We start from the raw sequence: 27558 nt of genomic DNA on the forward strand, positions 1-27558 counted from the left end.
AAGGTCTGCCACTCCAAAGCAGGAAAGTTTGAAGAGTGGTGGTCTGTTTGGGCTCCGTGTCAGCCTTTCCAATTGCTTTCCGTTGACAACAACCCCTTTTGCCCCAATATCTACATTAATTGTTATGGGTTACACCAGATGTTATCCCTGTTCAGAGTAGACTTACTGAAATGGATGGACATAATTAACTGTGGCCCATTCATTTTAATGGGTCTGTTCTTAGTAGAATTTCATATCTTGTTTTCAGCTCCAGTTTGCATTTACTTGTGCAGCCTTTTGGGCCCAGATGTTGCTGGACTACAGCTCCCACTATTCCTAGCCAGAATGGCTAGTGGTCAGGGACCAAAAGTTGTGAAAGACTGGCTTAGAACATAGTGTTATCCCTAATCCCTTAGTTTAGGGCTGGTGGGTGATAATTCCATTTCATTTTATGAAATAAATATTATTTATGTCTCCCCTCACTCAAATCAGTTTTCAAGACTTCCAGCACAAAAAACTGTGATTCGACATATTTGGCTGCAGTTTGACAGGTGTGCTTCCCGGGGGCAACCTAGCTCACATGTCAGCATTTTTCAGACTGATTGCCCCCAAAACACTAGGAGAGGTTAAGTGATTCCTGTTGTCCCCATCCCAAAATTTTACAGGCTGTCTTTGAGAGAGAACTACTGCAATTGCACTTCTGAGGATTGGTGGGGTTCATGCGACCATGGCTGCAAATTTCATCAAATTCCCCCCATAATTTTTTTAAAAATTAAAAATTCACTTGACCCCAGCCCTCAAATCTCTGGATGTGTATGCCTGTAGTTTGGCCTTCTGGAAGGGTTGTTACACCTGCAAATTTCACCTACGTCTGTCAAAATCTTCACAAATCAGCTTTTTTTATTCTCATAATAATGAATGGTGGAAATATAGCTTGAATTGTACAGACTACAGAGTGACTTGGATGATTAGGCTGCCCTCTGAAGTGACAGATATGAACCGGATCTTGTGGCTAGTCCACACGGCTATTATTACATATTTAAATACACATTTTCATGTTGTCATTTTTTAAAAATGTAGATTAATGTGGAAAGAGTGTGAATGAAACTTAAGAGTGGAAATATTTAAAAATGTCACAGCCTGTAAATAGATCAACTCCCCTAGTTCCAATCTCTCTTCTCCTTCTAAATATCCCCAAATAGCTAACATTGCTTTCTGCTTCTTGTTCAGGTTTGCAGGTTGTTCTCAAGTCCATCATGAAGGCAATGGTACCTCTCCTGCAGATCGGGCTCCTCCTCTTCTTTGCCATTGTGATGTTTGCTATCATTGGGCTGGAGTTCTACATGGGGAAGTTTCACAAAACCTGCTTCAACAATGAAACAGGTGAGATTAATCAATGTCCACTAGGGGTGTGGTGGCGATGGGACTCAGAAGGCTATTTCTAAAATTAAAAAAGGCAATGGCTTTTGGGGATCGGATTGGAGCAGGAAGCAGAATTAAAAGTCTGTTAACCAGTCATTTTGTGGGTAAGGGAGCTTCAGAACCATGGATAGCTCTGTGCCCCTTGCCTTGCCTATCAGCAGCAGAATCTTAGTTTATTTTGCAGTGTTTCACATCCATCTTTGTGTTGTGTTGTTATTAAACTGTTCATGTTTCTCTGCATCATGGTCCAGTTCTCCACTCCATAACACATACTGGCAATATGCACATATTGAACACTTCATCTTTCAAATCTAATGAAATGTTTTTATTTTTCATTACAGGGCTGAGTTTTCCAACAGCCACCCACAATTGTTTTGTTCTCATCTTTATTTATGTTGTTTGGTCCCCATCCCCCCACAGTATGATTTTATGTCTTAAATAGATGTGTTCTTCAACTTGCTAGGTTTCTTTACCTTCTATATAATTGTCTTCATTAAACATTACTTTAGTCTTAGCTTGATTCATCTTCAGTCCTACATTTTTTAATTCTTCCAATTCTTGCAGCGTTTCTTGCAGTTTTTGTTGACTTTTAGCTATTACAACTGTATCATCTGTATATCATAGATTATTTCGATATCCTCTGTTAACATTGATTTCTTTTTCTGACCATTCCAGCTTTTGAGGCTTAGGTGATAAGCTATCTCTTTTTCTTACGCTTCTTTTCAAAGGTATTGGGTTGGTCTTTATATGGAAATTATATGTTGCTGTCGCTTTCTTTGCTATTTCTTTGCAGTTTTGTCTGCTATCAATTCTGCAGTTACATCATGCATGTTGTATAATCCAGGTTTCAATAATATTGATGGCCTTTTCATAACCAGTGAATGCAATGTATACGTATGGGGATGTGTATGGGAACATTTTCCATCAATATTTTCATAGTAGATGATCTGCTGTAGAATATCATTTTCTAAACACCACAATAGATTTTGCAAAAACAAGAGAAACCATGCAAATTTGCATAATGCACACAGCCTGCAGACTTTAGCTTTAACCTTCGCAAGACTTGAGTTAAATGCTTGTAGCCTCCCCACACCCTGCTTTGTATAACTCTAATTACTGGTGCAGTTAGGTAAATTCAGACTCTGGGCTTGCTCCCTTCTCCAAAATATATTCTGTTACTTAATTAAAAATGTGGTGAGCCAGCTTTGCTGCATTTGGGGGCCCTCTTGTTTATTCTTCAGAGTGGGGCATACAAATACAGGGACATAGGGAATTGCTTTATACTCAGACCATTGATCCATCTAGTTGAGTTCCCCATACACTTACTGGCAGTGGCTCTGCAGGATTCAGGCAGAAGTCTGACAGTATCTTACAATGAGATGCTGGGGGTTCTATCTTGGACCTTCTGTGTGCAAAGCAGATGTTCTACCACTGAGGCATGGCTCCTCCTCTAAAACATAGGAACCTTGAAAGCTGCCTTTTAATGAGTCAGACTGAGCTCAGTCTAGCTCAGTATTGTCCACACTGGTCAGCAGGGACTTCCAGGGTTTCATGCAGATGCCTTTCTTAGCTCTACCAGTGCTTCATTCATTCCTTGAACCTCCCTGCACTGCCTCTGCTCTGTCTATTAGGACTGTTGGGCACTGCCCCACCAACCTCAGTCTGCCCACCTGCTGGCCTTCTTACTTACAACTGAATGTCAGCTTCACCTTCCTCCTTAGTGTCAGTGTTGCATGGCAAGTTCCTGCCTCCCCCCAGTGGAAATAAAGACACATGACACAATTATTTAGGTTAATGGGCTAAAAATGGCCACAACTTTATTGGTTATAGGTGATGAGCAGTATTGGCTCAGGCATTGGTCCTAACCGACTATCAGGCTTCAGCCTGTTTCCTTGAAGTCCGGGAAGGGTTAACCACCAGTAGGGGGAGTCCTGCTGATGCACATCAACTAGGAGCTCCCCTGGGGTCACCGCTCGGGGGCGTGCCTTAGGCCCTCACCTCCATTGGCTTCGGACAAGGCAACGCCCCCCGGAATCCTTTACCGGACTACCCTTCAATATGCGGGGCAGGTGATGGCGCTTCCTCCTCCCTCTCATCTACATAACAATACCCTTACCAATGCCTAACCGTCAACGCCGAGGAAGTTGTGACAATTTGCTATGAGGTAGGCGAAAAACCAAGTGGCTGGTGCCAAATTGCCAAGTGGAAAAAATTCCTACCAGGCCCCTTAATGGCGACCAACCGAGATCCATAGCAATGTCGGAAAGAAAACCTAAAGGGAGGGAGGGTGGGAAATTGGAACAGCTGAAGCTGCATCTATTTTACATATAGAAGCTTCCAGGTTCAATTCCCAGTGTCTCCCAGAACCATGGACAGCTGCTGCCAGTCAGTGTAGGCAATACAAAGCTAGATGGACTAGTGGTATAACAGTATTCTGAAGGGCAATATCTTGGCAGAATGGTAAAGTTTTCAGCAGGCGTTTAAAAGTTGACATAGAAGGCACCCCACATTGGGCAGATCTTGTTCTCCCATCACCACCCCATTGTCCAAAATTTGCTCCTTAGACCTGATGTGTTCTCCAACTCTGCTCTAGAATGCTTCTGTTCACCCACTACCCTTCTTTCCCCTTCCTTCTTCATAGGGGAGAGGCTGGGAGATTTCCCCTGTGGAGAGGAGAGGCCTGCAAGGCAATGTGAAGAAGGAGAAATTTGCAAGCAGTACTGGGAGGGCCCCAACTTTGGAATCACCAACTTCGACAACATCCTCTTTGCTGTGCTCACTGTTTTCCAGTGTATCACGATGGAGGGTTGGACTGACATTCTCTACAATGTAAGTATCACCAGCCATGTTGGTGAAGCTTGTTGTTGCTATTGCAGGGATTCCATCACTCTGTTGCACTGCAGAACAGTCTTTCCTGGCCTGGTGACCAACCCAGGCTTTGGGTTGTATCAAATGTAGACCCATTGATGCATGTGACTGACCTAGATGGATACAACCCTAGTAGACACAATTAACTTAAATCCATTGATTTGACTCTGAATATAACTTAGTTGCATTCAGTGCTTTATTTCTTCATTGAGAATGGTTTATAGACCAGTTAATCATAAAATATTCTAATATCCACAAAACTGTTTACCATTTAACCTCCCTCCCTCCCAGTATACCCAAGATAATTATCAAGACAATGCAGATGATATAAGGAGAGTTTTACTGGATCAGTCCAGTGAAGCAACTTTGTTTTCTGCTGCTCGAGAGTGTAGGATCTGAACCAATGGATTCAAACGACAAGAAAGCAGATGCCAACTAAACATTAGGAAGAACTTTCTGACAACAAGAGCTGTTTGGCAGTGGAATGGATTTTTTTTGGAAGGTGGTAGATTCTCCTTCATTGGAGATTTTAAACAGAGGCTGGGTGACCACCTTTCAAGGACTCTTTAGCTATGATTGCAGGGGGTTGAAGTAGATGACCATTGGTGTCCCTTCTAACTCTGCACCTAGGGCTTGCCGATTGAAAGGTCGGCGGTTTGAATCCCCGCGGCGGGGTGCGCTCCCGCTGCTCGGTCCCAGCGCCTGCCAACCTAGCAGTTCGAAAGCACCCCCGGGTGCAAGTAGATAAATAGGTACCGCTTACCAGCGGGAAGGTAAACGGCGTTCCGTGTGCTGCTCTGGCTCGCCAGATGCAGCTTTGTCATGCTGGCCACGTGACCCGGAAGTGTCTCCGGACAGCGCTGGCCCCCGGCCTCTTGAGTGAGATGGGCGCACAAACCCCAGAGTCTGTCAAGACTGGCCCGTTCGGGCAGGGGTACCTTTACCTTTACCTTTATGAATTTAGAGACCAGGGTTCAAATCTTCACTCAGCCAGGAAGGTTGGTGGGTTACCTTGTGGCAGTCACTATATCTCAGCCTGAAGAAATTGAAGCGGAAGAAAGCTTTCTAGCAAGACTGAGACGTGATTTATGCCGCAGGCAGGGAAATTGAAACATTGATGAGGCAAAAGGGCTTTCAGATGAAAACACTGGGGTGGAGAGCTCTATTCTTGAAATGGTGATGTGATGAGCGGTATTTTGTGTGTGTGTGTGTTGGGGGGGGGGAGAGGAATAAACATTCCTGCAATAACTTCTGTGCTTGCAGCCAGAGAGTGACATAGGATTTTAGAGAGATGCATTCTGGAATGGGTCTTGAAGGGTCCAGTCCACTTACTGCAGTACACGATCACCCCCATCCACTCTCTTGCAGCAGCATCAACACACAAAAAGGCAAATAAGAATATAGGAAGAGCCCTGCTGGATCAGGCCAAGGGCTCATCTAGCCCAGTATCCTGCTCTCATAGTGGCCAATCAGATGTCTGTAGGAAACTGACACAACAGGATTTGAGCACAAGAACCTTCTCCCCTCCTGCGTGTGGTTTGTTGTTGTTGTTGTTTTGGCAGCTGTTTTTCAGAAGCCTTCTGCCTCTGTGGAAGCAGAGCATAGCCATGACGGCTAGTAGGCACTGATAGCTATATCCACCATGAATTTGTATAATCCTCTTTTAAAGCCATCCAAGTTGGTGACCATCACTGCCTCCTGTGGTAGTGAGTTCCATAGTTTAACTTTGTGCCTCGTGAAGAATATTCCAACATTCAGGTTCATTAGATGTCCACAAGTTCTAATGTTGTGAGCGAGGGAGAAAGAAAAACTTTTCCTCTATCCACTTTCTCCATGACAGGTATGTTAATTTCACTGGGTCTATTGTGGATAGAACTTTGTTAAATCCAACCCTGGAGCTTTAACTTTCTGACATTCTAAGGGATGGGGGAGAACCTCGACTTGGTTCTTACTTTATTGCAAAACTACCTAATTCTCATTTTCTGAAACTATATGTGCACCAGAACACAGCTATCCTTTGAAGTTTGCACTTTGGGGTGCAGTTCTCCAACCACAACATGTGTGCAAAAATGCAAAGTAGATACCCTGTCCCAGAGTTATGGCCTTTGCAGTGGCTGGTGCAAAATAGCAAGACTTGGTGTGCAGCATCGAACAATCTTTCCTTTCCTCTCTGAACTTATTTAGCGTTGTGCTCCCCCAATAACTACCATAAAGGGCTATTGGAAACCAGTCCATAATATGCTTTGGCACCTTAGTTGTTGTTGTTGTTTTTTAATGCAGTTACATTTGTCAGTGACACCAACATATTGTCAACAAGCACTTTTATACAAGCTAGAAGGGGGTCTTATTTAAAAATCACACTCACAAAGATATTGGCTATAAGCATCCTGCTGCTATTTGTTTTGTCCCTAAGTGTATGGTTTAGAAGAAATGGCCAATTTAGTAGTTATTCTGGAAATGAAGTTGCTGGAAGTTGTTTTGTATGCCAAGAAATAATTTTGGGGCATATGACAGATCTGGCTGTTCCCAAGATGTGCAAATGCTGTCAAATTGTGAGTGAATTTCTTCAGCTCTACCTTCTGTTTCTTGGCAAGCATTTGTTGGGTTAAGTAGCAGCACTTAATTGTGGATTAGCTTTTAAAAAAGAAGTTTCTTTGAATTGATTTGCTCCAAAGGCGAATGTTGTGACGCAAGTGCTGAGCTCAGGTGAGGTAACATCTGGTACAAAGCAAGGCTCATGCTGGGTGCAGGGCAGGGCAGGGCAGGGCAGGGCAGGACCAGACATAAGCCTGGGCATTAGGCAGTGGCTTAGGAGAACAGTTCTCGGCTGTTGTTACAGCAACCACCATGCTGAGACTCAGCCCTATAAAGTAGCAGCAGCTGGAAATGTAAGAAGGCATCACTTTTCTTTTCACCCTGTATTCATCACATGCAGCGCTGCTTCTGTTATGCTGCAATTCTTCTTATTTCAGAAACATATTTATTAAATCTCAGGTCCAACTGTGCAACTTTCATATTTTATGTAACTAATTATACAAGTTGTGTTGTCATTGTGCTATTCCACCCCGTTTTGTTCAGTGTGTATGAGAAGATAAATGTGGTTAATCATCTATCATTTGTGGACTGATCATACTCGCTGGATTGGTTTCTGTTTTGCACACAGGACAAATAACACTTTCTTCTTTTTTGGCCAAAACCTCCTCCCCTTAACTTCATTTTTAGGCAGGTCATGCTTCATCCTTGTAAATGCCCTTAAAGGACTCCTGTCTTTGTACCTGTTCATTACTGAACTAAGGCAGATTGATAGAATCATAGAACTGTAGAGATGGAATGGACCCCCAAGGCTCATCTAGTCCATCCCTTACAGCTAAAGAATCCCTGACAGTTGGCCATCCAACATCTGTTTAAAAACCTCCAGTGAAGGAGAGTCCACCACCTTTCCAGGGAGCCTCTTCCACTGTTGAGCAGCTTTTAGCATCATAAATGAATTGCTGCTGTTGAGTAGGTAAGAACTACCGACTCCTAAGGAGACTCGGCCAAGGATACAGGGTGTAAGCAATGAGATGATTTCTATTTGGTTGGTTTGTTGTTGGGAATTGTTGTTGTTGGGAAATCTGCTAACCCCTCTCCCACTCCACCCACCAAACATCTGGTTCTATACTTTCAATAAGTAACACTGTTTAGAATTGCACAACATGGGAAGCATGAAGTTGCTACTCATTGGACACACTGATATTTTTGGACAGGTTCTTGACTGTTCTAAAGTTTCAGTATAAAACGAAACCACCCTTTCCCCTCTCATACCATTAATTAGTCTCTGTCAGTGATTAGTAATCAAGAACAAATCACATATCCCTACTAATAAGCAGATATTCTCATGTTAATATGTGGTTGAATGCAACTAAATTTTGCATTTTCCAAGAACTCTATTAATGGTCACTAATTTTGTGAGATAATGTTTTATTTGCAGTCCAAATTTTACTTATTGCAAAAGCTTATCCACCATGAGAGTGCCCACAACTTTTTTTTAAACCCACCAATAAATTTCCAAACCCATGTCAAAGTGCTGATTTTTAACTTCTGAAGCCCTAAATCATTTGAGACCAGGTTAAATGATGGATAACTTTCTCCTATCTATACGAGGCCAGGTATGAACAGTAGAAGAGCCCTGCTGGATCAGGGCAAAAAGCTCATCTTGTCCAGCACTTCATCTAGTCTAGTTCTCACAGTGGCCAACCAGATGCCCCAATGGAAAATCCACATGTATGGGCAGGAACTGAATACAAGAGCGTGCCCCTCACTTGTAATTCCCAGCAGCTACCTCTGACAGTGGAGGTAAAATATAACCACCATAGAATTTAGATTTCAAAAGAACAGCATGTATTAAGAACGTAAGAAAAGCCCAGCTAGATCATACCAGAGACCCGTGTGGGTAGGATTTGCCACTTCCTAGGCTTCCCAATTCAATAAACTGGGGTGGGAGGCTTAGGAAATTATACAACCCATGTATGCCGACAGATGGACATGCTCAGGAGCATCTATAGCTTAAGAAGAACCCTGCTAGATCAAGCCAAAGGCCCACCTAGTCCAACATCCTGTTCTCACAGTGGCCGACCAGATGCCTATGGGAAGCAAGTAAGTTGGACTTGATCTTGAGATGCCCTTCTCTAGGTTCCTGCACCTAATGTAGAGTTACTAGGGAGACAGCCTTAGCAGTGGTGCCCAGTTTCTGGAAAGCCACTTCCGCCCTTCAGAGGAGGTGGAGTTGCGGGCTTCACGGCCCCACCACACGTGCGGCGGCTGGAACCCAGCCCCCACACGATTGGGGGGATTTCCGGCCGCATCACCTCCTGGCCAGCCAATCGGCTGGTTCTGGGGGTGTGGCTTGCCTTATTTAAAGCAGGATGTGGTCAGGGATCTCGCTCTTTGCTGCTTACCAGCTGTTCCTGCTTTTCCCCACCCTCCCGCCCTATAAGGTTTTCGTTCTTTGACCTTGCTATGGACCTTGGTTGGTCGCTGTTGAGGGGCTTGGTAGGAATTTTTCCCCTTGGCAAATTGGCACCAGCCACTTGGCTTTCACCTGCTTCGTAGCAAATCGTCACAACTTTCTTGGTATTGGTGGTTAGGCATTAGTATTGCTCTGTAGATGGAAGAGGGGAGGTTACGCCATCACCTGCCCCACATATTGAAGGGTAGTCCGATAAAAAATTCGGGGGGGGGGGCGTGGCCCTGTCCAAAGCCTGGAGAGGTGAGGGCTGAAGGCACGCCCCCTAGCGGTGACCCCGAGAGAGTTCCTAGTTGATGTGCATCAGGAGGATTCCCCCTACTGGTGGTTAACCCTTCCTGGACTTCTAGCGGACGGGCTGAAGTCGGATATAGTCGGTTAGGACCAATGCCTAAGCCAATACCCCTCATCACCTGTAACCAATAAAAGTTGTGGCCTTATTTAGCCCATTAACCTTAATAATTGTGTCATTATTTCCACTGGTGGTGGGAACTCGCCATGCAATACTCTGGCTAGGGAGGTTCACCTGGTGTCCATGCCATAGCATTTTATGTGCTTTGAGAAGACTTTCTTGTTCTCCCAGACCTTTTTACCACAATCCATCTGGTGTTGCAGCATTTTTGTATAAAATTCCCTTTTGCTGGGTTGTAGGATGGATTTAAATGGTTTAAATTAGGATAATAGGAAGTGGTGTTAAACTGAGTCAGACCCATCTAGCTCAGCATTGACTACACTGGCTGGCAGCAGCTCTCTAGGATTTCAGATAGAGGTACTTCCCAGTCCTACCCGGAAATGCCAGGGGTTGAAATTGGGACCTTCTGCAAGAAAAGCAAGTGCACTCCTACTGAGCTATGGCCTAAGAGCCAGAAAACTCTTGGATCAATTGTGTAGTACAGCTCCATAAGTAGGAGCAGACCATGTTCAGAAAGGTCTATAGACATTCAATTTAACCTGCATGTTTACATTGCAGTCTGTCGGATATGCTACTGCATTTCAAATAAACTAAAGTTAAGATTTTGGTACTCGTGGTCCTGAATAAAAGGCTGGATGAAACAGAAATTGGGTGGTCTTTTTTGCATTTTAGTTAAGGAAAAAAATAGGCATAGGGATATAAAAAAAGAATTCCCTGGATGTCTAGATCCAGGTCTCTTTGGCGAGGGAGCCCCAGCAGGGATTTGAAATCACAATACATGCAGCAAAGTAAAGCAGAGAAATACAGTACAAGCCATCAGACCTTTAAAATATCCCCTTCTATATTGCTTCCAAAGTTTTTTCTAGACATAGAAAGTGGCTACACATTTGGTAGGCTCAAAATTGTTTACTTACAAACTCTTCAAAGGTCAGATTGATGTTCTTTTCCACACAGCAGCAAGAAAAGATGGGCAGTATCACTGAGGTTCTAAAATGGCAAATGTTTCTGAACTTTTTGTATAGAAACACAGAGATAGCTTGCTTAAGCCACATGGTCTATGCTTGGAGCATACAGCTTAGACTTCCTTTCTGGCAGTGTTCCTGTGGGAGTCATTCCATATCAAGTGATCCAAACTTTTTTACCTCAGTCATCTAAATTTCTTAATATTTTCTACACTTTCCACACTTGTTGAGTGATCAAAACTAAGTTTAAATCTAAAATTTTAATTTTTCATCTAATTCCATTTTTGAGGGTGTGAATTATTATTTTTTAAAATTGACTTTAGATCACTTGATATGGAATGACCCATGGTGGGTTGTGAGAGAACAAAGTAAGCCTTCTAAGGTGAAGGGGAGTGACCTAGCTAAGCCTGGCAATGTGATCTCTGTGGTCTTAACCCCTTCATTCATTAGAGTTAAGCATGTTGGTTATATGAGGCTGGATACCTCACAACAGAAACACAGGAAGCCACCTAATACTGGGTCAGGCCACTGGTCAATCAGCTCCATGGTTTCTGCATTAACTCACATTCCCTCTCTGGAGTTGTAGAGATGAGTCTTTGCCTGGAGATACTGAGGGCCTTCTGCATGTAAAGCAGAGACTTTACCACTGAGCTGTGGACCTCCCCTGCTTTTTATGCCACCCTCCTCCAGCAGCAACTGATGTTTGCTTTGATAGTAATTTATTCTTAATTAACATGTTAGGCAGTTAAAAAAAAAGGCAGTGGGAGGAGAGGGAGAAAGATAAAGGAAACAGCTCTTAGCCAGCCTATAATTCCTGATGGCGAATTAAATCTTAATAGTGGAAGGGAGGCAGTCTCATGAATACAGCAGCTTAGTAGGTCTGCAGGAGCACCAAGGTGAATGAATTTTGTATCATTCATCCTTGTTAATGCCGGGGTGTATTAATGTACTGACACCTCCTAATGGTTGTAGTTTTCACTCTGGATGGGTTTCCAGATGCCCCTTTTATTGTGCATTCATGATAATTTGTGAACTGTGGTTTTATGTGATCCTGCATTGAGTACTATTTGCACATGTAGAATTGTCACGGTACTCTCCACTATTTTTTGATTAAACCACTAACCTTAAAAAGCTAAGGGACCCCTGACCATTAGGTCCCGTCATGACCGACTCTGCGGTTGCAGCGCTCATCTCACTTTATTGGCCAAGGGACCCGGCATACAGCTTCCAGGTCATGTGGCCAGCATGACTAAGCCGCTTCTGGCGAACCAGAGCAGTGCACAGAAACGCCATTTACCTCCCGCCGGAGCGGTACCTATTGATCTACTTGCACTTTGACGTGCTTTCGAACTGCTAGCTTGGCAGGAGCAGGGATAGAACAATGGGAGCTCACCCTGTCGCAGGGATTCGAACCGCCGAACCTTCTGATCGGCAAGTCCTAGGCTCTGTGGTTTAACCCACAGCGCCACCCGTGTCCCTCACTAACCTTAAAGGTAAAGGTACCCCTGCCCATACGGGCCAGTCTTGCCAGACTCTAGGGTTGTGCGCTCATCTCACTCTATAGGCCAGGAGCCAGCGCTGTCCGCAGACACTTCCAGGTCACATGGCCAGCGTGACGAAGCTACTCTGGCGAGCCAGAGCCGCACACGGAAACGCCGTTTACCTTCCCGCTAGTAAGCGGTCCCTATTTATCTACTTACACCCGGGGGTGCTTTCGAACTGCTAGGTTGGCAGGCGCTGGGACCGAGCAACGGGAGCGCACCCCGCCGCAGGGATTCGAACCGCCGACCATGCGATCGGCAAATCCTAGGCGCTGAGGTTTTACCCACAGCGCCACCCGCGTCCCTATTCACTAACCTTAGTTGGCTTTAAAAGAGGATTGGACAAAATCATGGAGGATACGGCTATCAATGGCTAGTAGCTGTGATGACTATGTTCTCCTCCCAATGTTACAGGCAGTATGCCTATCAGTATCAGAACTCCCAAATGAGGAGACATGCTGCTGTACTCAAATGTTGCTTGTGGATTTCTGATGGGCATCTGTGTGAGAAGAGGATACTGGACTGGATGGGCCATTTAACACAATCCAGGAGCCAGGCTCTCATTGTGTACTTAAAATGCCAGCTCTGCAATGGAAAAGGGGTTATGCGAGGAGCCAGTGTAATTATTTCCATCTGCCTGACAGGAGCAAAAGCACTTCATTTGCTGGCTGGGTCATGTTGGGAAACAGAGCCTCTCTCTACAGGAAAAAATGTAAGAAATGTTAAATAAAACTGGCTAACAATAACAACAACTTTTTTTTATAAAAAAAATTATACCCCACCCATCTGGCTGAGTTGCCTCAACCACTATGGGCAGCTTCCAACATATATGAAAACATAATAAAAAATTAAACATAAAACTTTTCCCACTACAAGGTTGTCTTCAGATGTCTTCTAAAAGTTGTGTAGTCTTGATCTCCTTAATATCTGATGGGAGGGTGTTCTGCAGGGAGGGTGCCAGTGTCAAGAAGACCCTCTGCCTGGTTCCCTGTAGCTTCACTTCTCACAGTGAGGGAACCAGCAGAAGACCCTCGGAGGTGAACCTCAGTGTCTGGTCTGAATGATAGGGGTGGAGACGCTCCTTCAGGTATACTGGGTCAAGGCTGTTTAGGGCTTTAAAGGTCAGCACCAACACTTTGTCTATTAGCCACAAAGACTATGCACTGCCTCCATGGCCAGAACCCGTAATGCTTCTGAATACGACTTGCCAGAAACCACAGGAGGTGAGAGTGCTTTTGTGTTTGGGTCCTTCTTGCAGGATTGGTTTGAGAACACAATGTTGGTCTAGATAGGCCTGATTTAGCAGGCTCTTCATATGTTCTTTTTGTTTGTTCCGGCAGAAGGCAGATTCTGAGGAGTCAAAATGTAGGAATAACTTCTGATGGAAGGACACAAATGGCCTCAACCCATTTTAGAAGAAGTGGTTCCATCTTAGTGTATTTAGTAAAGAAGCAGGAGGTGTTGAGGAATCCATGTAGGATTAATATGGTGGGAGAAGGAGACCCTAAAACCAGCCTATGCTGGTCTTACATCTGGGCATCCAGGTTTCTTCTGTCTCAGCCTTGAGACTCTCCTCAGGCCACACCCCTCACCAGCCTTGCTTTGCAACCCACTGAGTATTTTTGCCTGGAAGGAAGGAAGGAACTCTAAGCATGCTTTTTTGTTTGTTTGGATTGAAGACAGAGGGTGTGTGTATGTGTTTGTGTAAAAACCTTACTGTACAAATATAAAATTAAATTCTGCCCACTTATGCTTCTGGACCATCCCACCCCTAGTCTGCTGCCCCCATAAAAATTGTTAGAAGGGGATGTGGCCCTTGGGTACAAAGGTTTTCCCACCCCTTGTGCGTTTTCATTGGGCACCCCCTTTGTTGTTCCTCTTCTCAAGACTCCTTCCTTTCTCTCACTGCAGCTGGCATGCTGGCAAAACTTAAATCACATTAGCCGGGATGGATTCAGGACAGACAGTGTCAACCTCATGCCCCAATTTAGTATTTATAGTTGTGGGTTGTTTTCTTTTTCTTTAATACCTGATTTAATACTTGTGTTTGTCTGGAAATTTATAGAGCTTGTCTTTGCCCATTAGCCATGTTTACAAGATGATAAATTCTGACAGCACTATTAGCAAATTCATCTTCAGCTACTTGCATGGATGGCAGATGGGACTTCCATCGTGCTGCTCTGGGAGTTTGGAATAACCTCTGCTGTGCTGCAGATGAAGGACTTATCTCTCTTTCTTGTGTGCCCTACATTCCCGATTGAGCAAAAGCTTGCTTTATCCATTGGGCTGGTCCAGTTAGAATTCAGGAGCTTGACAGTTTGTATGTGTGTGTGTGTGTGGGGTATTCTAGCTTTCTTCACTAACCCTGATGCTGCTCATATCATGATTAGCCCAGTCGCTTAATTGTCTTAGAATTGAGGCATCAGTAGTTATGGGGAGAGGGGGGACAGACTCAGGATGTGGAAAAACAGGAGTTGAGTCAAAGATTAGAACTGGGAGGTCAAAGCTAGAGAACATGCTAAAAGCCAGGACAGACTGTTACTGGCCTGACAAATTATTGACCTAAACAGAAAGCTTTTACAGCCTTTTCCCATTAAGGAGAACCAACAGTGGAGGCTGATCTGTTAGGACATGTGAAATGCTATCCCACTAACATCAGTCTGCTCTCAGCCAGCACCTGCCTGTCTGCTTCCTTATTTGCAAATCTGTCTAAGGGTTTGGCCCTGGCTGTCAGCCTCCTCCTCCTTAGTCTCAGGGTTGCCCCTACAGAACTCAGCAGGGAAAGATGGGGACAAAACTAGAATTAGCTGGCTCTACCTTTCATTGGCTCTTGCTGAGCCTATCTTTGGTTCTGGCACCAGCTACTGTTGGTCTCCCTGACTTCCACCCTACAAGTTCCAATAGGCACTAACCACCAATGAGAACCATAGAATTGTAGTGTTGGAAGGAATTGCGAGGGCCATCTCGTCCAACCTCCAGCAATGCAGGAATCTTTTGCCCAACATGGGGCTCAAACCCAGAACCCTGAGAAGTCTCATGCTCTACTGACTGAACTAAAAACTTGCTTGGTTAGATGGTGCCACTCCAGTCTCCGAGACCACCACCGCCACCCAGCAAAGTGGGAGGAAGGCAGGAAAGCACCTGAGGGGGGAAGACCCCCCCCAGTGTACACCTCCACCCCAGCTGCCCAGTCAACCAACAGGGTGCAACATTTGCCCCACCCTGGGTGCCGGTAACCCATACTTCACCTTTGCATTTGCATCCTGCCAGTTCCTCCAGGCTTCCTTGTTTGTGAGCCAGAATTCTGGTTTTGCTAACAGTCCAGACTGACAATGAACTCCCTCTAATAGTAAAATCCTTCAGGGACTAACATCAGCGGTGGATTTGTTTGTTTTTAGTATTGCTGCCCACAAAATAGAGTTCAGCACAGCCTCAGTGGTTGGCAGTTTAAATTTTCCATTTATTTAAATAAATAAAAGCATGGAAGGAACATGCAATTAGTTCAGCCACCTTGCAGGCTGACTGGCAATTGCTCACCTGCCCCAGGGGACCTGTTCTATTCCAGCATCCCTTCTGAATGTGATTCGTTGCAGTCCTCTTTGGCTAAGCCCCTTTTGCTGCTGAGCATGGTTACTGGACACCGGGTGCCTGATGTTCTTGCTTCTTCTGTAGATGTGAAAGGGGGGGGCTGCCCTCTCAAGACTCTGCTCTCTCTCTGTAGGCCATGCTCTTCCTTGTACCCTCCTATTTCCAGAGAAGATGGCTAGAAGGAAGCATGAATAGAGAAAATGACAGGCAAAGCATTTGCTTAGATTGGAAACGGTATCAGGGACTGGAGTGGTTCCATCTACCCAAGCAAGCTATTGGCTCTCGGTGGTGGCTTGTGCCAATTGGAACTGGTTGGGTGGAAGACAGGGAGACCAACAATAGGTTGCACTAGCACAAAAGACAGGTTCAGCCAAAGCCAATAATATGTGGAGCCAACTAATTCTAATTTTGTCACCATCCTTCTCCCTATTGAGTTCTCCAAGAGGCAACAGTGAAACTTAGGGGGAGGAGTATCATTGGTATTTAACTCTTGAGAAACTATTTAGAATGTATAAAAATGTTTAAAATGTTTGCTGGAAATGACAAGGGGGGAAAAAGAATATGAAGGGGGATTTTATCATGCCTGATGGACATGTGTATACAAATTTATCAACAGCAGCAGCAGCAGCAAATGGTTAAAAATATTGGATGTAAATACGTACATTGATACAGCAAATTTTAAAGGTTAATATCCAATTGCAGTCAGAACTATTTCTTTTAGGGCTTATAGACATACAATTAGAAAAGGATTATGGAAGATTACTCCAATATATGATTACTGTGGCGAGACTGTTCTATGCACAAAGATGGAAAGATACAGCCTTATCCACTATAGAAGAATGGCTGATAAAAATTACTGACCTTAGCTGAGAGGGCTAAGCTAACATATTTAATTAATCGCTAACATTTGTTAAGGATTGGAAATTTCTTGTGGATTTTTTGCGTGAAAGAGAAAATGAACTTGTAATATCTGGATTTGAAGAAGAAATACTGGCTTATAGAAGATAGAATGGTTGAATTCTAAAGAATGAATATCATATGTAGGTGCAGACAGCCAGAAGTCCTTTTATTCTACTCTAGCTTTCTTTAGTTTTTTCTTTCTTATCCGTCTCTCTTGCTTTCCCCTCCTTTAGATTTCTCATTTTCTTCTATTTTCCTCCTTCTGACTTTGTTCTGTTTAGATTAAGTTATCTGTTTTATATCAGTTTATTATAAAAAGATACTTTGTAATGGGTATGTATTTCTGTATATCTTTGCATAAATATCAACTTTTTAAAAAAGAGACTTAGCGGGAGGAGGAAGATGACAGTGAGTGCAGCTGCTGTCTGGACTGGTTGTAAATAAGGAGGCAGGTAAGTGGGCACTGGCTGAGGGCAGATGCACATTGATGGGACAATGACCCATTTGTCCTCCTCAACCAGCCTCCACTGGCCTTCTCCTTGGAGAGCACACCTTGGGGTGTGTGTGTGTGTTTTGTTTGTTTGCAGAGTGCTACTGGTAGGAATGGCTGGGGCTCACAATGGCCACCTTTGGGCTACCGTATGGTCATCCTTTTCAGTGAGCTGCTGAACCTAGTACTCCCAGACCCTAAACCAAGGGTCACCAACCAGTGTTAGAAACCCAGATATGTAAACTTGGTGCTAAATGGCTCCTTAAACCAAGGTTACAGTTGCCAAAACAGAATGTCTAGTTGCCATTTTGGGGCAAGTCAGCTCTAAAGTCTTATTTTTCAAAGGATGGACTGACTGGGATTATCAGTTAAGCATCCAGCTGGTTCAGATGACAGCCTTGACCTAGGTCAAACTTAGCTCAGTGCAGATTCTGGAAGCTCATGAACAGAGCTCGCAATCAGGGGCATTTGTGAAGGTGTTTAGCGGGGGAGGCTCAGAGTTCTGTCTCTCAGTGTGCGTAGGACCAGGAGACATGGAGGGTGAGGGAGCTGCTGTAGTGACCTGCAACACCTGTGCCATGTTTTTCTTTCTGTTGGAGAACAAGCAACAGTACACTTGTAGCAAGTGCAAGCTGGTTGTGTTACTGGAAGAGAAGGTCCAGCAGCTTGAGGCCCACCTAGCCATACATTGACCAACAGGAAAACATGCAGAGTTTCTTGACAGAGCTGAGCAACAATATCAGAATAAGCTCCAACAGACAAGTAGGAAAGACTCAAGAACAGCAGGTGCAGATGTTAGAAAACCCCAAGCTTCAGATATCTTAAGGGCTGTCACATGGAAGAGGGAGCTTCCTTGAGGGTAAGACTCGGACCAATGGCTTCAAGCTCCAAGATAGGAGATTCTGACTAAACTTTCAGGAAAACTTTCTGATAGTAAGAGCTGTTTGGCAGTGGAACAGGTTCTCACAGGAGATGGTGGACTCTCCTTCCTTGGAGGTTTTTAAACGGAGGTTGGATGGTCATCTGCCATGGATGCTTTAGCTGAGATTCCAGCATTGTGGGGGGGGGGTTGGACTAGATGACCCTTGGGTCCCTTCTAACTCTAAGATTCTATTAAAAGTCACTTGATCCAGGGACCATCCACATATATATTGGCCTATTCCTACCTCCTTTTTCTTAATGTTGACATGGACCATTCATAACATAAGAATATTTTTCACAGCTGTGAGCAGGGCAGTGGGGTGGGATAAGAGAAGACAAGCTACCTCAATTAACTATTATGTTGTTCACTGCTCCTGCTCAGGCTGCACAGAAAAAGCATTTGGTTCCTGAAATTCATTCCAATTGTGCTGGTTGGATAGAATTCTATAGAATTGTGATAGAATTCTATAGGATGTGATATTAGTGTATGTAAACAGTTCAGATCCAATGACCCCCAGACATGCTTTTCCAGATGGTGATGTCAGGGGGGAAGGCAGTCGGATACACTTGCCCTGGGCTTTGGAGGGTTAAACTGGTCAGGAACCCCTGTCAGGGTCCTGCTGGCCTTATGTTGCCATGTCAAGAATGCCCTGTGCTCCTTAATGGACGAAGTAGCCATGGGTAAAATGTCCATTCCTGTCTGTATGTATTGCAAGGTTTCAATAGTAAAATCTGGACCAGTGTTACTCTGTACTAGTGTGTAGCATCAGATCAGATTAGGTGGTGCCTCTGGAGCATGTAATGAAGAAGACTCCTGACCTGGGCCTCAACTGGGGTGCAAACTCAATGGGGCCAAGGTGTTTTGGACCCCAATATCTGTTGGGAGGGGGCTAAGCCCCCTTAATGTTGAGGTGGTGGAGGAGACCTAGCATGCTTTACCTTAATGTGTGCATTTTTATGTATGTTACTTGGCAGGAGAAGGGCATTTCAAAAAGGGGAGAGGTATAAATTTTGAAAGATGGCCGTGTCTCAGTTTTTGTGTTGTTTCAGACAGCATAATTTAGTTAGGTTAACCCTTAATTGGATTTATCCCCTGTAACTAGAAATGGCCCTACAAATGCTCATCGTAACTTACCAGTGAAACTTTCACAACTTTTGAGCAGAGCATTTGTGCTAAGAAAGTCCGTGGCCCACAAAATGCCTCCGATCTTGACTCTAGATAAATCTTTTGCAGCTTTATTGGTAAGGGGAAAAAATCAGGGCAGCAAAGAGAAAACTTGGCTCTTTCTCTGAACACTGAAGTTGCCAAAGTTTTTAAGCGGAGGATGCCAGAAATTATCCTCTAGTAAAAAATGTCACCGTGGACCTAGCTATTGGGAGTCCTATTAAAAAACAAGCAAGGGGGGAAGAAACACTTAGATTATTGCTCAGGCCAATTTTAGGGAACAAAGACAGCAAGGAGCAAATCCTGTAATGAAAGGCTTTGCACACAGACTTGCCTCTGTGCCAAAAGGGAAACAATTCCCCAAGAAGAATGCTAAACATAAGGAACAACCCAGAAGCCTATAATGACTACTGGGTCAGGGACCTGCCCGGAACCTGCACTCGTCCTACTTCAAGTACAACATCTCATGCTAGGGGGAACTAATTTAAAGGATTTGGCCACCACAGCATAAGAAGCTGTTTTATAAGTCAAAGCCTTGGTTCCATCCAGCTCAGTAGCAGCAGCAGCTCTTCAGGATTTCAAACAGGAGTCCTATTCTCAGCACTGTGTAAAGATTCCAGGGATTGAGCCTGGTCCTTTTGTGTGCAAGGCAATTGCTCTACCACTGAGCTATGGCCCTTTCTCCAAATAAATATATGGCAATAACTACTAGCTTAAATGCATTTTGGAGGGGATTAGACCACTGTCCCCCAATCTGCATCACTCTGAATGTTTTTATTCATTCATTTATTGTGCTTACAGAGTCCTTTATACCAATGCACCCAAGGCAATTTACAGTTTTAAAGTTTGGAAACAGATAAGTGATTTCAGATGTGGAGTAACAAGAGTTGACTGGAAGGTGATGGCAGAAGTTCTGTGGCCTGGGCCTTCCTGCTCCTGTGTTCTCTCAGGGCAGACAGGTCTTAAGCAGCTGCAAGGGAGTTGCAGATGGGGCTGCCCCAACACGTCTCTCAGGCCCTTGACATCTCTTCAGGAGTAGATGGTTAGGCACTCAGTTGCATCTGCCTTCCCTCAGATCACATGGCTAAGATCCTAAGAGCGTTGCCAGATCAGATCAAAGGCCCACCAAGTCCAACATCTTATACTCACAGTGCCTAACCAGATGCCTCTGGAAAGCCTGCAAGTAGGATCTGAGTTCAACAGCACTCTCTTCCCACTTATGACCCTTGGTAACTGGTATTCAGGGATATACTGCCACTGACCGTAGAGGCAGAACATAGCCATCATGGCTAGGAGACATTGATAGCTTTCTCCTCCTCCATGAATTTGTCTAACCTTCTTCTAAACCGTTAAAGCTGGTGGCCATCACTACTTCATTTGAGAGTGAACTCCATAGTTTAACTACCTATCTTAAGATCTTTCTTAAGCAGACCCAGAAAACGTTGGGCTGCAGCACCCTGCATTTCGGACCATTGGCTGTGGTGGCCAGGGCTGGCAAAGGCAGGAGTCCACCTAGAAGACTAGAGCCCGGAGAAGGCTAGGCTATACATATTCATGGCTATGCACAATGATAGCCACGTGGAATTATCCAGGTTCAAAGGTTCAAAGGTTCAAAGGTGGTGTACTGTTTACTGGCTACCAGTTTCTGGGTGCAACAGCAGGAGAGAGTAGTTGCCTTCATGTCATATCCTTTGGCTTCCTGGATACATCTGGTTAGCCACTGTATCAGGGGAACTTTCTGCAGCTTGATGGCCACATTCCCTTCTGAGCAATCTTCTAGGACCCACATGCCCATGTTGGGTGGAGGCACAGGCTAAAAGTGGGCAGAGCAACACATGTAAATCGTACCTTTCTACAATAGGCTGTTTCTACACTCATTGACATCTCCCTTTCTGCCCTCCATGTAGGCAAGCATGTAGCAGGATCAGAGGTCCAAGGGCACATTATTCCAGCTGGGCAAAAGCTCTGAGGGGGTTTGCAAAGCAGGGCAGATGAGAGGTCTGGCTGGGAATCATAGAATCATAGAGTTGGAAGAGACCACAAGGGCCATCGAGTCCAACCCCCTGCCAAACAGGAAGAGTATGTGGCCTGGGCAGAGTCATGAGGCCAGAAAGAGAGGGCTACATGGCCACACCCAGTTCTTGGGCCCGAGGTGCCCTACCCCCAGAAAAAATGTAAGGATCTTTTAGTTGAGAGCCAGTGTGGTGTAGTGGTTAAGAGCGGTAGTCACGTAATCTGGGAAACCGGGTTCGTGTCTCCGCTCCTCCACATGCAGCTGCTGGGTGACCTTGGGCCAGTCACACTTCTGTGAAGTCTCTCAGCCCCACTCACCTCACAGAGTGTTTGTTGTGGGGGAGGAAGGGAAAGGAGATTGTTAGCCGCTTTGAGACTCCTGAAGGGGAGTGAAAGGCGGGATATCAAATCCAAACTCTTCTTCTTCTTCTTCTAGTTCTACCCTGCAGGCAACTTCTTATGTATTTACGTTCTTAAGTACAAAGAAGGGTGTTGATTCCTCACCTCAGATGGAGTAACAGCTGCTTGTTATTTGCACTTAAAAATAAATAAAAAATTAACACCTGGGAAGTTCCCAGCATGCATGGTGATTTCTGGATTTACTTCTGTGTGGAGTTCAACTGGGATGTTACTTCTTTGTATATGTCAGGTCTGTGTGTGTGTACCCCAGAGCTATGTGTGGGAATAAGCTGAAATAAATAATGTGTAAATAGCTTTGCTAATTAGCAGAAGTGGCAAACAAACCTGCAAAGCTCTGAAGCTCACAAGCGGGACAGAGCTCTTCCTACTTTTGATTCCCAGCACCTGGTATTCACAGGCATACACCAATTGTTGCAAGCATATAAGGGATACCTGTTGCCCACTCAAAATGTGTCCAAGAATCGACAGACGCAGCAGTGGAGAAAAAGAAGGCAAAGTTTATTGCTGAGCAATAAAGACCCAGTGGAATCGTTTCCAGAGCCTGGGCCCGAAGCCCCTGTACATTGGGTTTTTATACCTGAGTACAATCAGCATAAAACACGACATATTCATGTATTGCAGCAAAATCAAATCAGCGAGCGGGCACAAGCTCTTCCTCTGCCCATGTAAAGAATACTTCTGCTTTTCTCAGATGGTGCATCAATTTGCCCTTTACCCTAATTTTTAGCAATAAAGAGGAAAAGAAACCTATTTAACTGTTAAAACCTGAATAACCCCCACCATCTGCTATTGGCTTAGAACATTGCATTGTGGCTGACTGCTTTTTCCTGTTCCCCAACTCACCCCCCTCTCGTGAGCCTGAGAAGCCGCCTGGAGTAGGTTCCCTATAGAAAAATGCCAACACATCAGATTTATTGTTTCCTTCAAGCACAATAGCAGGGCGGAGAGAGAAATAGGGCAGAGGGCAATTTTTGAATTTTTCAAGATTTAAGAATTTTGCTCTGCTGAAGCTTTAGCGATTCAAACATCATTAGGATACATGGATAAAAAAAATCTCCATTAGGATATATGGTTATATATGGATATATGATTATATAGAAATCATAAAGGTAAAATTCTTCCAGGTGGTCTTGTCACACAATCTTTGGGGGGTAAGAGTGCATTTTCACTTTCCCTCCAATGCATCTGATGTGACTAGTGGTGCTGATCAAGGTAATGGGTTCGATCCCCTTACAGTCCTCCTCCATTGCAAGGGGTTGGACTAGATGATCCTTGGGGTTCCTTCCAACTCTACAGTTCTATGATTCTATGAAGTAAATTGTCTGTTCACTGGAAAGCTGAACAACCTCAGAGAACCTTGTCTAGCTCTCTCTAAGTCAGAGGCTATCTTAAAAACAGCAAAAAATTACCATTGGGTCAAGTAGATTATTTGATATAACAGTGACCGTTAAACAGAGAATCTTTGTCTTTCGGTGCTCTCTGGATGTTCTGGGGTGGAGCACATTCCTGTTATTGGGCAGGATCTCCTCCATCAGTCACAGAGCTAGCAGGAAATGATGTTGTGTAGGGCAGGGTTTGCCTCATACAGGCCTTGTATGGCTGTGCTGCTCTCTGAGGTGGTGAACATCCCATGTGAGTGTCTGAAGGCAGTTGAAGGATGGGTGGTAATTAATGGATTGAGGTTGACTCCCAATAAGACAGAAGTACTGCTTTTGGGAGGCAGAGGGTGGACAGGTGAGGGGGACATCCTGGCCCTGAATGAGGTAACTGTGCCTCTAAAGGACCAGGTGAGACCCTACCTGCCCATGCACTGTCTTGCCAGAGTGGTACCTGCTCTGGCTATCTTCCACTTAGACTCCTGCAATTCACTCTATGTGGGGCTACCTTTGAAGGTGACTTGGAAACTCCAACTAATCCAGAATGTAGCTGCCAAACTGGTGACAGTGAGCGGCTGCCAGAGCCATGTCCTAAAGGATCTACACTGGCTCACGGTATGTTTCTGAGCACAATTCAAAGTGTTGGTGCTGACCTGTAAAGCCCTAAACAGCCTCGGCCCAGTATACCTAAAGGAGCATCTCCACCCCCATCGTTCTGCCTCGACACTAAGGTCTAGCTCCAAGAGCCTTCTGGCAGATCCCTCACTGCAAGAAGTGAGGTTACAAGGAACTAGGCAGAGGGCCTTCTCGGTAGTGGCACCCGCCCTGTGGTACGCCCTCACACCAGATGTCAAAGAGAACAACAACTATAAGACTTTTAGAAGACATCTGAAGGCAGCCCTGTATTGGCAAAAAAATTATGTGCCTATGAATACCGTATTTTTCACCCCATAGGGCACACCGGCCCATAGAACGCACCTAGTTTTTTTTTTTGGGGGGGGAATAAAGAAAAAAAATTATTTTCCCCCCCCAGGCGCGGGGCTGGAGCGGGGGAAGCCCGAGCTTCCCCCAACCCCAGCCCCCAGAACAGGCAGCTCTCCGCAAGCCTTGGGAGACCGGCGCGACTTCCCGCCGGGCTCCCACGCCTTGCGGATATCTGCCTGAAGCCCAAACCAGGTCAGGGAACAGCGGGATGGCGGCGTTCCGCCTCCCCGCTGTCCCCCGAGCTTGTGGAGCTGGCGGCGGGGAAAAGCACGCTTCTCCCCACCGCCAGCCTCCAAACCAGGTCGGGGAACCAAAGCCCGGGGTGCACTGTGCAGGCTTCAGCGAAAGCCTGCATTCGCCCCATAGGACGCACACACATTTCCCCTTCATTTTTGGAGGGGGAAAAGTGCGTCCTATAGGGTGAAAAATACGGTAAGTTCTTCCTTTTCTCCATCCTGAATCTTCCAATATTCTGTTTCAGTGGATGGCCTTGCATTCTAGTATTACGGCAGAGGGACAAAAAGCACTTCTCTCTTAACCTTCACCATGCCATTCATACTTTTATAGACTCCTGCCATGTCACCTCTTACTCGCATTTCTCTCCTCATAGGAGAGTTGCTCCACCCCTGATTTTACCTAGGAGCACTCCGCTCCTCATAGTGGAACCAGCTTTTGCCCATCACAGGATTGTGTTTGACTGGTGGTAGTGTGTGGATCATGGCAAGAAATTAGATGGCCAGCATTGAGTGAGCTCCAGTACAGCAATTATTTTTCTAAATAGAATGTTTGTTCTTAAGCAGCAAGGTGATATGTAAAATCAATGGGATGTATGTAACTCTTAAATGCATGATGTAATTCCCCCCACCCCCATGCAATGCAGATGTCCGGAGCCTCCCAAGTGTTTTACAATGTGAAACACCATCAGAGCATTGAAAGTATTTCCATTTTCCATCTCCATTGTATCTGATTAGTTCTGTGGTTGGGTTGGGAGTTGAATGACATAAACAAGTCACCCAAGCATTAAACCATTAAAGTATTTTAAGGGAAGGCATAAAAATTGATTTTGCTTCATGGCTCCCAGCCCTTAGTGAATGAGACAGGAGTCAGCATAAGATCCCTTATCCATCTCCCTCTAATAGGTGAGGATGGAAGCTGGTCCTTAGAACCATTAGGTTGCCGCCAACTATGTGCTGCTCAGGGTTGACCTACTGAAATGTCCCTCGGTGAGTCATGGCCATCAATTCCAGTGGGTCTACTCTGAGTAGGACTAATATTGACTACTGCCCACAGAGATTGAGAGGGACCTTGGAAATAATCTGATCCAGCTAGGAGGCAGATAGAGAAGTCTGGAGGGCTGTTATTCAGCCATCAAGCCTGAGGTTGCTCACCCATGGTCTGGGCACCCATCTGTCTCAAGAGACAATAGAGTGTACCTCCAGGCGTGAGGTCTAAATGCTGCATTAGCAGCACTGAAGCAATATCCGTGGGAGGCAAGCCTGGGCAGTGTGTGTGTATGTATGGAGGTCCTGAGCTGCCCAGACAACAGGACACCCCTCTCACCTTCACTGATGTGGTCCCAGGGAAATCAGAGCAATATGTCCAACTCTATGATTCTATGATTCTATGATTCTATGTTTGGCACCAGCTTAACTGCAGGAGTTGCTGGAAGGAAATGTACAAGGCCTTAGGGATTCCACACTGAATTTGTGCAGGGTTTACTCCTTAGCTTTTTCTTCTTCCGAATATGTCCCACGAGGCAGTGGAGGTTTAGTGTTAGAGTTTTCCTTCTCCTAGATGGGCTACCCTCCCATGTTCATGAGCCCCATCTGCCTCTCACTTCCCTCTATAGCATGTACAAAAACTGTCTTCTTGACCACTGGACCGACAATTGCTCCCGTCCTCTCAATCTGGGAGAGCCTGGGAAGTCCCCTGATGTAACAAGTAGTGGAGTGCAGGGCTTTTCTTCAGCTGGAACTCACCAGAACTGAGTTCCGGCACCTCTTTGGTGCATTCCAGCACCTATTTGTTGTGTACCAGCACCTGTATAGTGGCAAGGTGCCCAGAGTTGCGTGTCAGAGTCTTTGGGCTGCATCCCGCTCATGGCTTTGTGTTGGAGGCTGTGGGGCAGCATGTCGGAGTCGACACTGAAATGCAGCTGCAGTGATGCTTGCAGTGGGGTGATTGAGCGGAGAAGCGTTCCTGCCCCAAAAGCATTGTTTTGCCCCTAAACAGCTTTGGCTCTGTCAAAAAAACCTGAGCGTTCCTGCACCTCATTTTCTAGGGGGGGAAAGCACTGCTGAAGTGTAGTATTAAAACAAAAAACAGTAAAAAAGAAATGCTTGTATGCCGGACATGTGGGTTTGGATTAAAGTCTCTTTCTCCTCTCCCCCTTTTCTCTGTCTTTCTCCAGACTAACGACGCTGCAGGGAATATGTGGAACTGGCTTTACTTCATCCCCCTCATCATCATCGGCTCTTTCTTCATGCTCAACTTGGTCCTTGGTGTCCTATCAGGGTAAGGACCCAGTTTCTTTCCCACTAATGATAAGATGGAGAAGGTAGGGAGCTGTCTTATATCGAGTCAGGCCACCAGGTCCACCTAGCACAGTATTGCCAGCACAGGTTGGCAGTGACTCTCCAGGGTCTCTTGCAGCCTGACTTGGATATGCCAGAGATTGAACCTGGAAGCTTCTCCATGCAAGGCAAAAGGTTTACCTCTGTGCTCACACATAGGAAACTATATTATACTGTAAGACCATCGGTCCATTATTTATTTATTTATTTATTTATTTATTTATTTATTTGCTTATTGGTAATCCACACTTTCCTTAAAAAAACAACACCACACACATCAAGGTGGTGTGCAACTTTTTTTTTTTAATTGCCTGAAGAAAATTATACAGACAGCAAAACGAAGAAGCCTAAATTAAAATTGCCTTCTACCGATAAGAAATAATAATAACTATTACAATAATGAAAATACTAAAAATACACTTACTTCCCCTTTTGAACTTCTATTCTGGTTACGAAATATTACTGTTCTATAAGAATCTATTATATCATTTGCTGCCCATATATTATTTTATTTCCCAAATTCAACCTAACCCTTCCCTCCTCCCCACTGCTTCCCTTCACCTGTGTGAGAGATCTTCCCATCATAATATGTTTTTCTTTTCTTTTTTTAAATAATATTTATTAGAAGTTTGAAAATTACAGAAAAAAGAAGAAAGAAACAATAAAAAGTTAAACAAAACAAAACAATACCTTACAATACATCAGAAATAAAAACAAAAACAAAAAACAATACAGCAAAACAACAAGAAAAACAAAAACATTTAAAAACACATCCAATATTTATGTATCTTTATCTTTCATTTACTTGTTTCATTGACCTCCTCACACCTCCCTTTTTTGTATTCTAGTTCAATTAGCTATTTCAGCAAATCCTTTCCATCTTTCTAAATTTTTGTTCTATAATTTATCTTAACACAATCTAACCTTAAATTTTCCACT

The 27558-nt window shown here is 44.7% G+C and overlaps 1 protein-coding gene across 9 annotated transcripts in view; it reads left to right on the top strand.

Annotated features, from left to right (window-relative positions):
- The window catches only part of CACNA1B (calcium voltage-gated channel subunit alpha1 B), a 341428-nt gene that overhangs the window by 118729 nt on the left and 195141 nt on the right, over positions 1-27558 (top strand). For all 9 annotated transcript variants that reach the window (XM_082208748.1, XM_082208756.1, XM_082208749.1 and 6 more), the window contains exons 5-7: positions 1210-1362; positions 4043-4230; positions 26457-26560. In XM_082208748.1, the coding sequence (XP_082064874.1) occupies positions 1210-1362; positions 4043-4230; positions 26457-26560 (445 nt within the window). The remainder of the gene's footprint in view (positions 1-1209; positions 1363-4042; positions 4231-26456; positions 26561-27558) is intronic.

This window comes from Podarcis vaucheri (assembly GCF_965113315.1).
Source record: "Podarcis vaucheri genome assembly, chromosome: Z".
Classification (NCBI taxonomy): Eukaryota; Metazoa; Chordata; class Lepidosauria; order Squamata; family Lacertidae; genus Podarcis; species Podarcis vaucheri.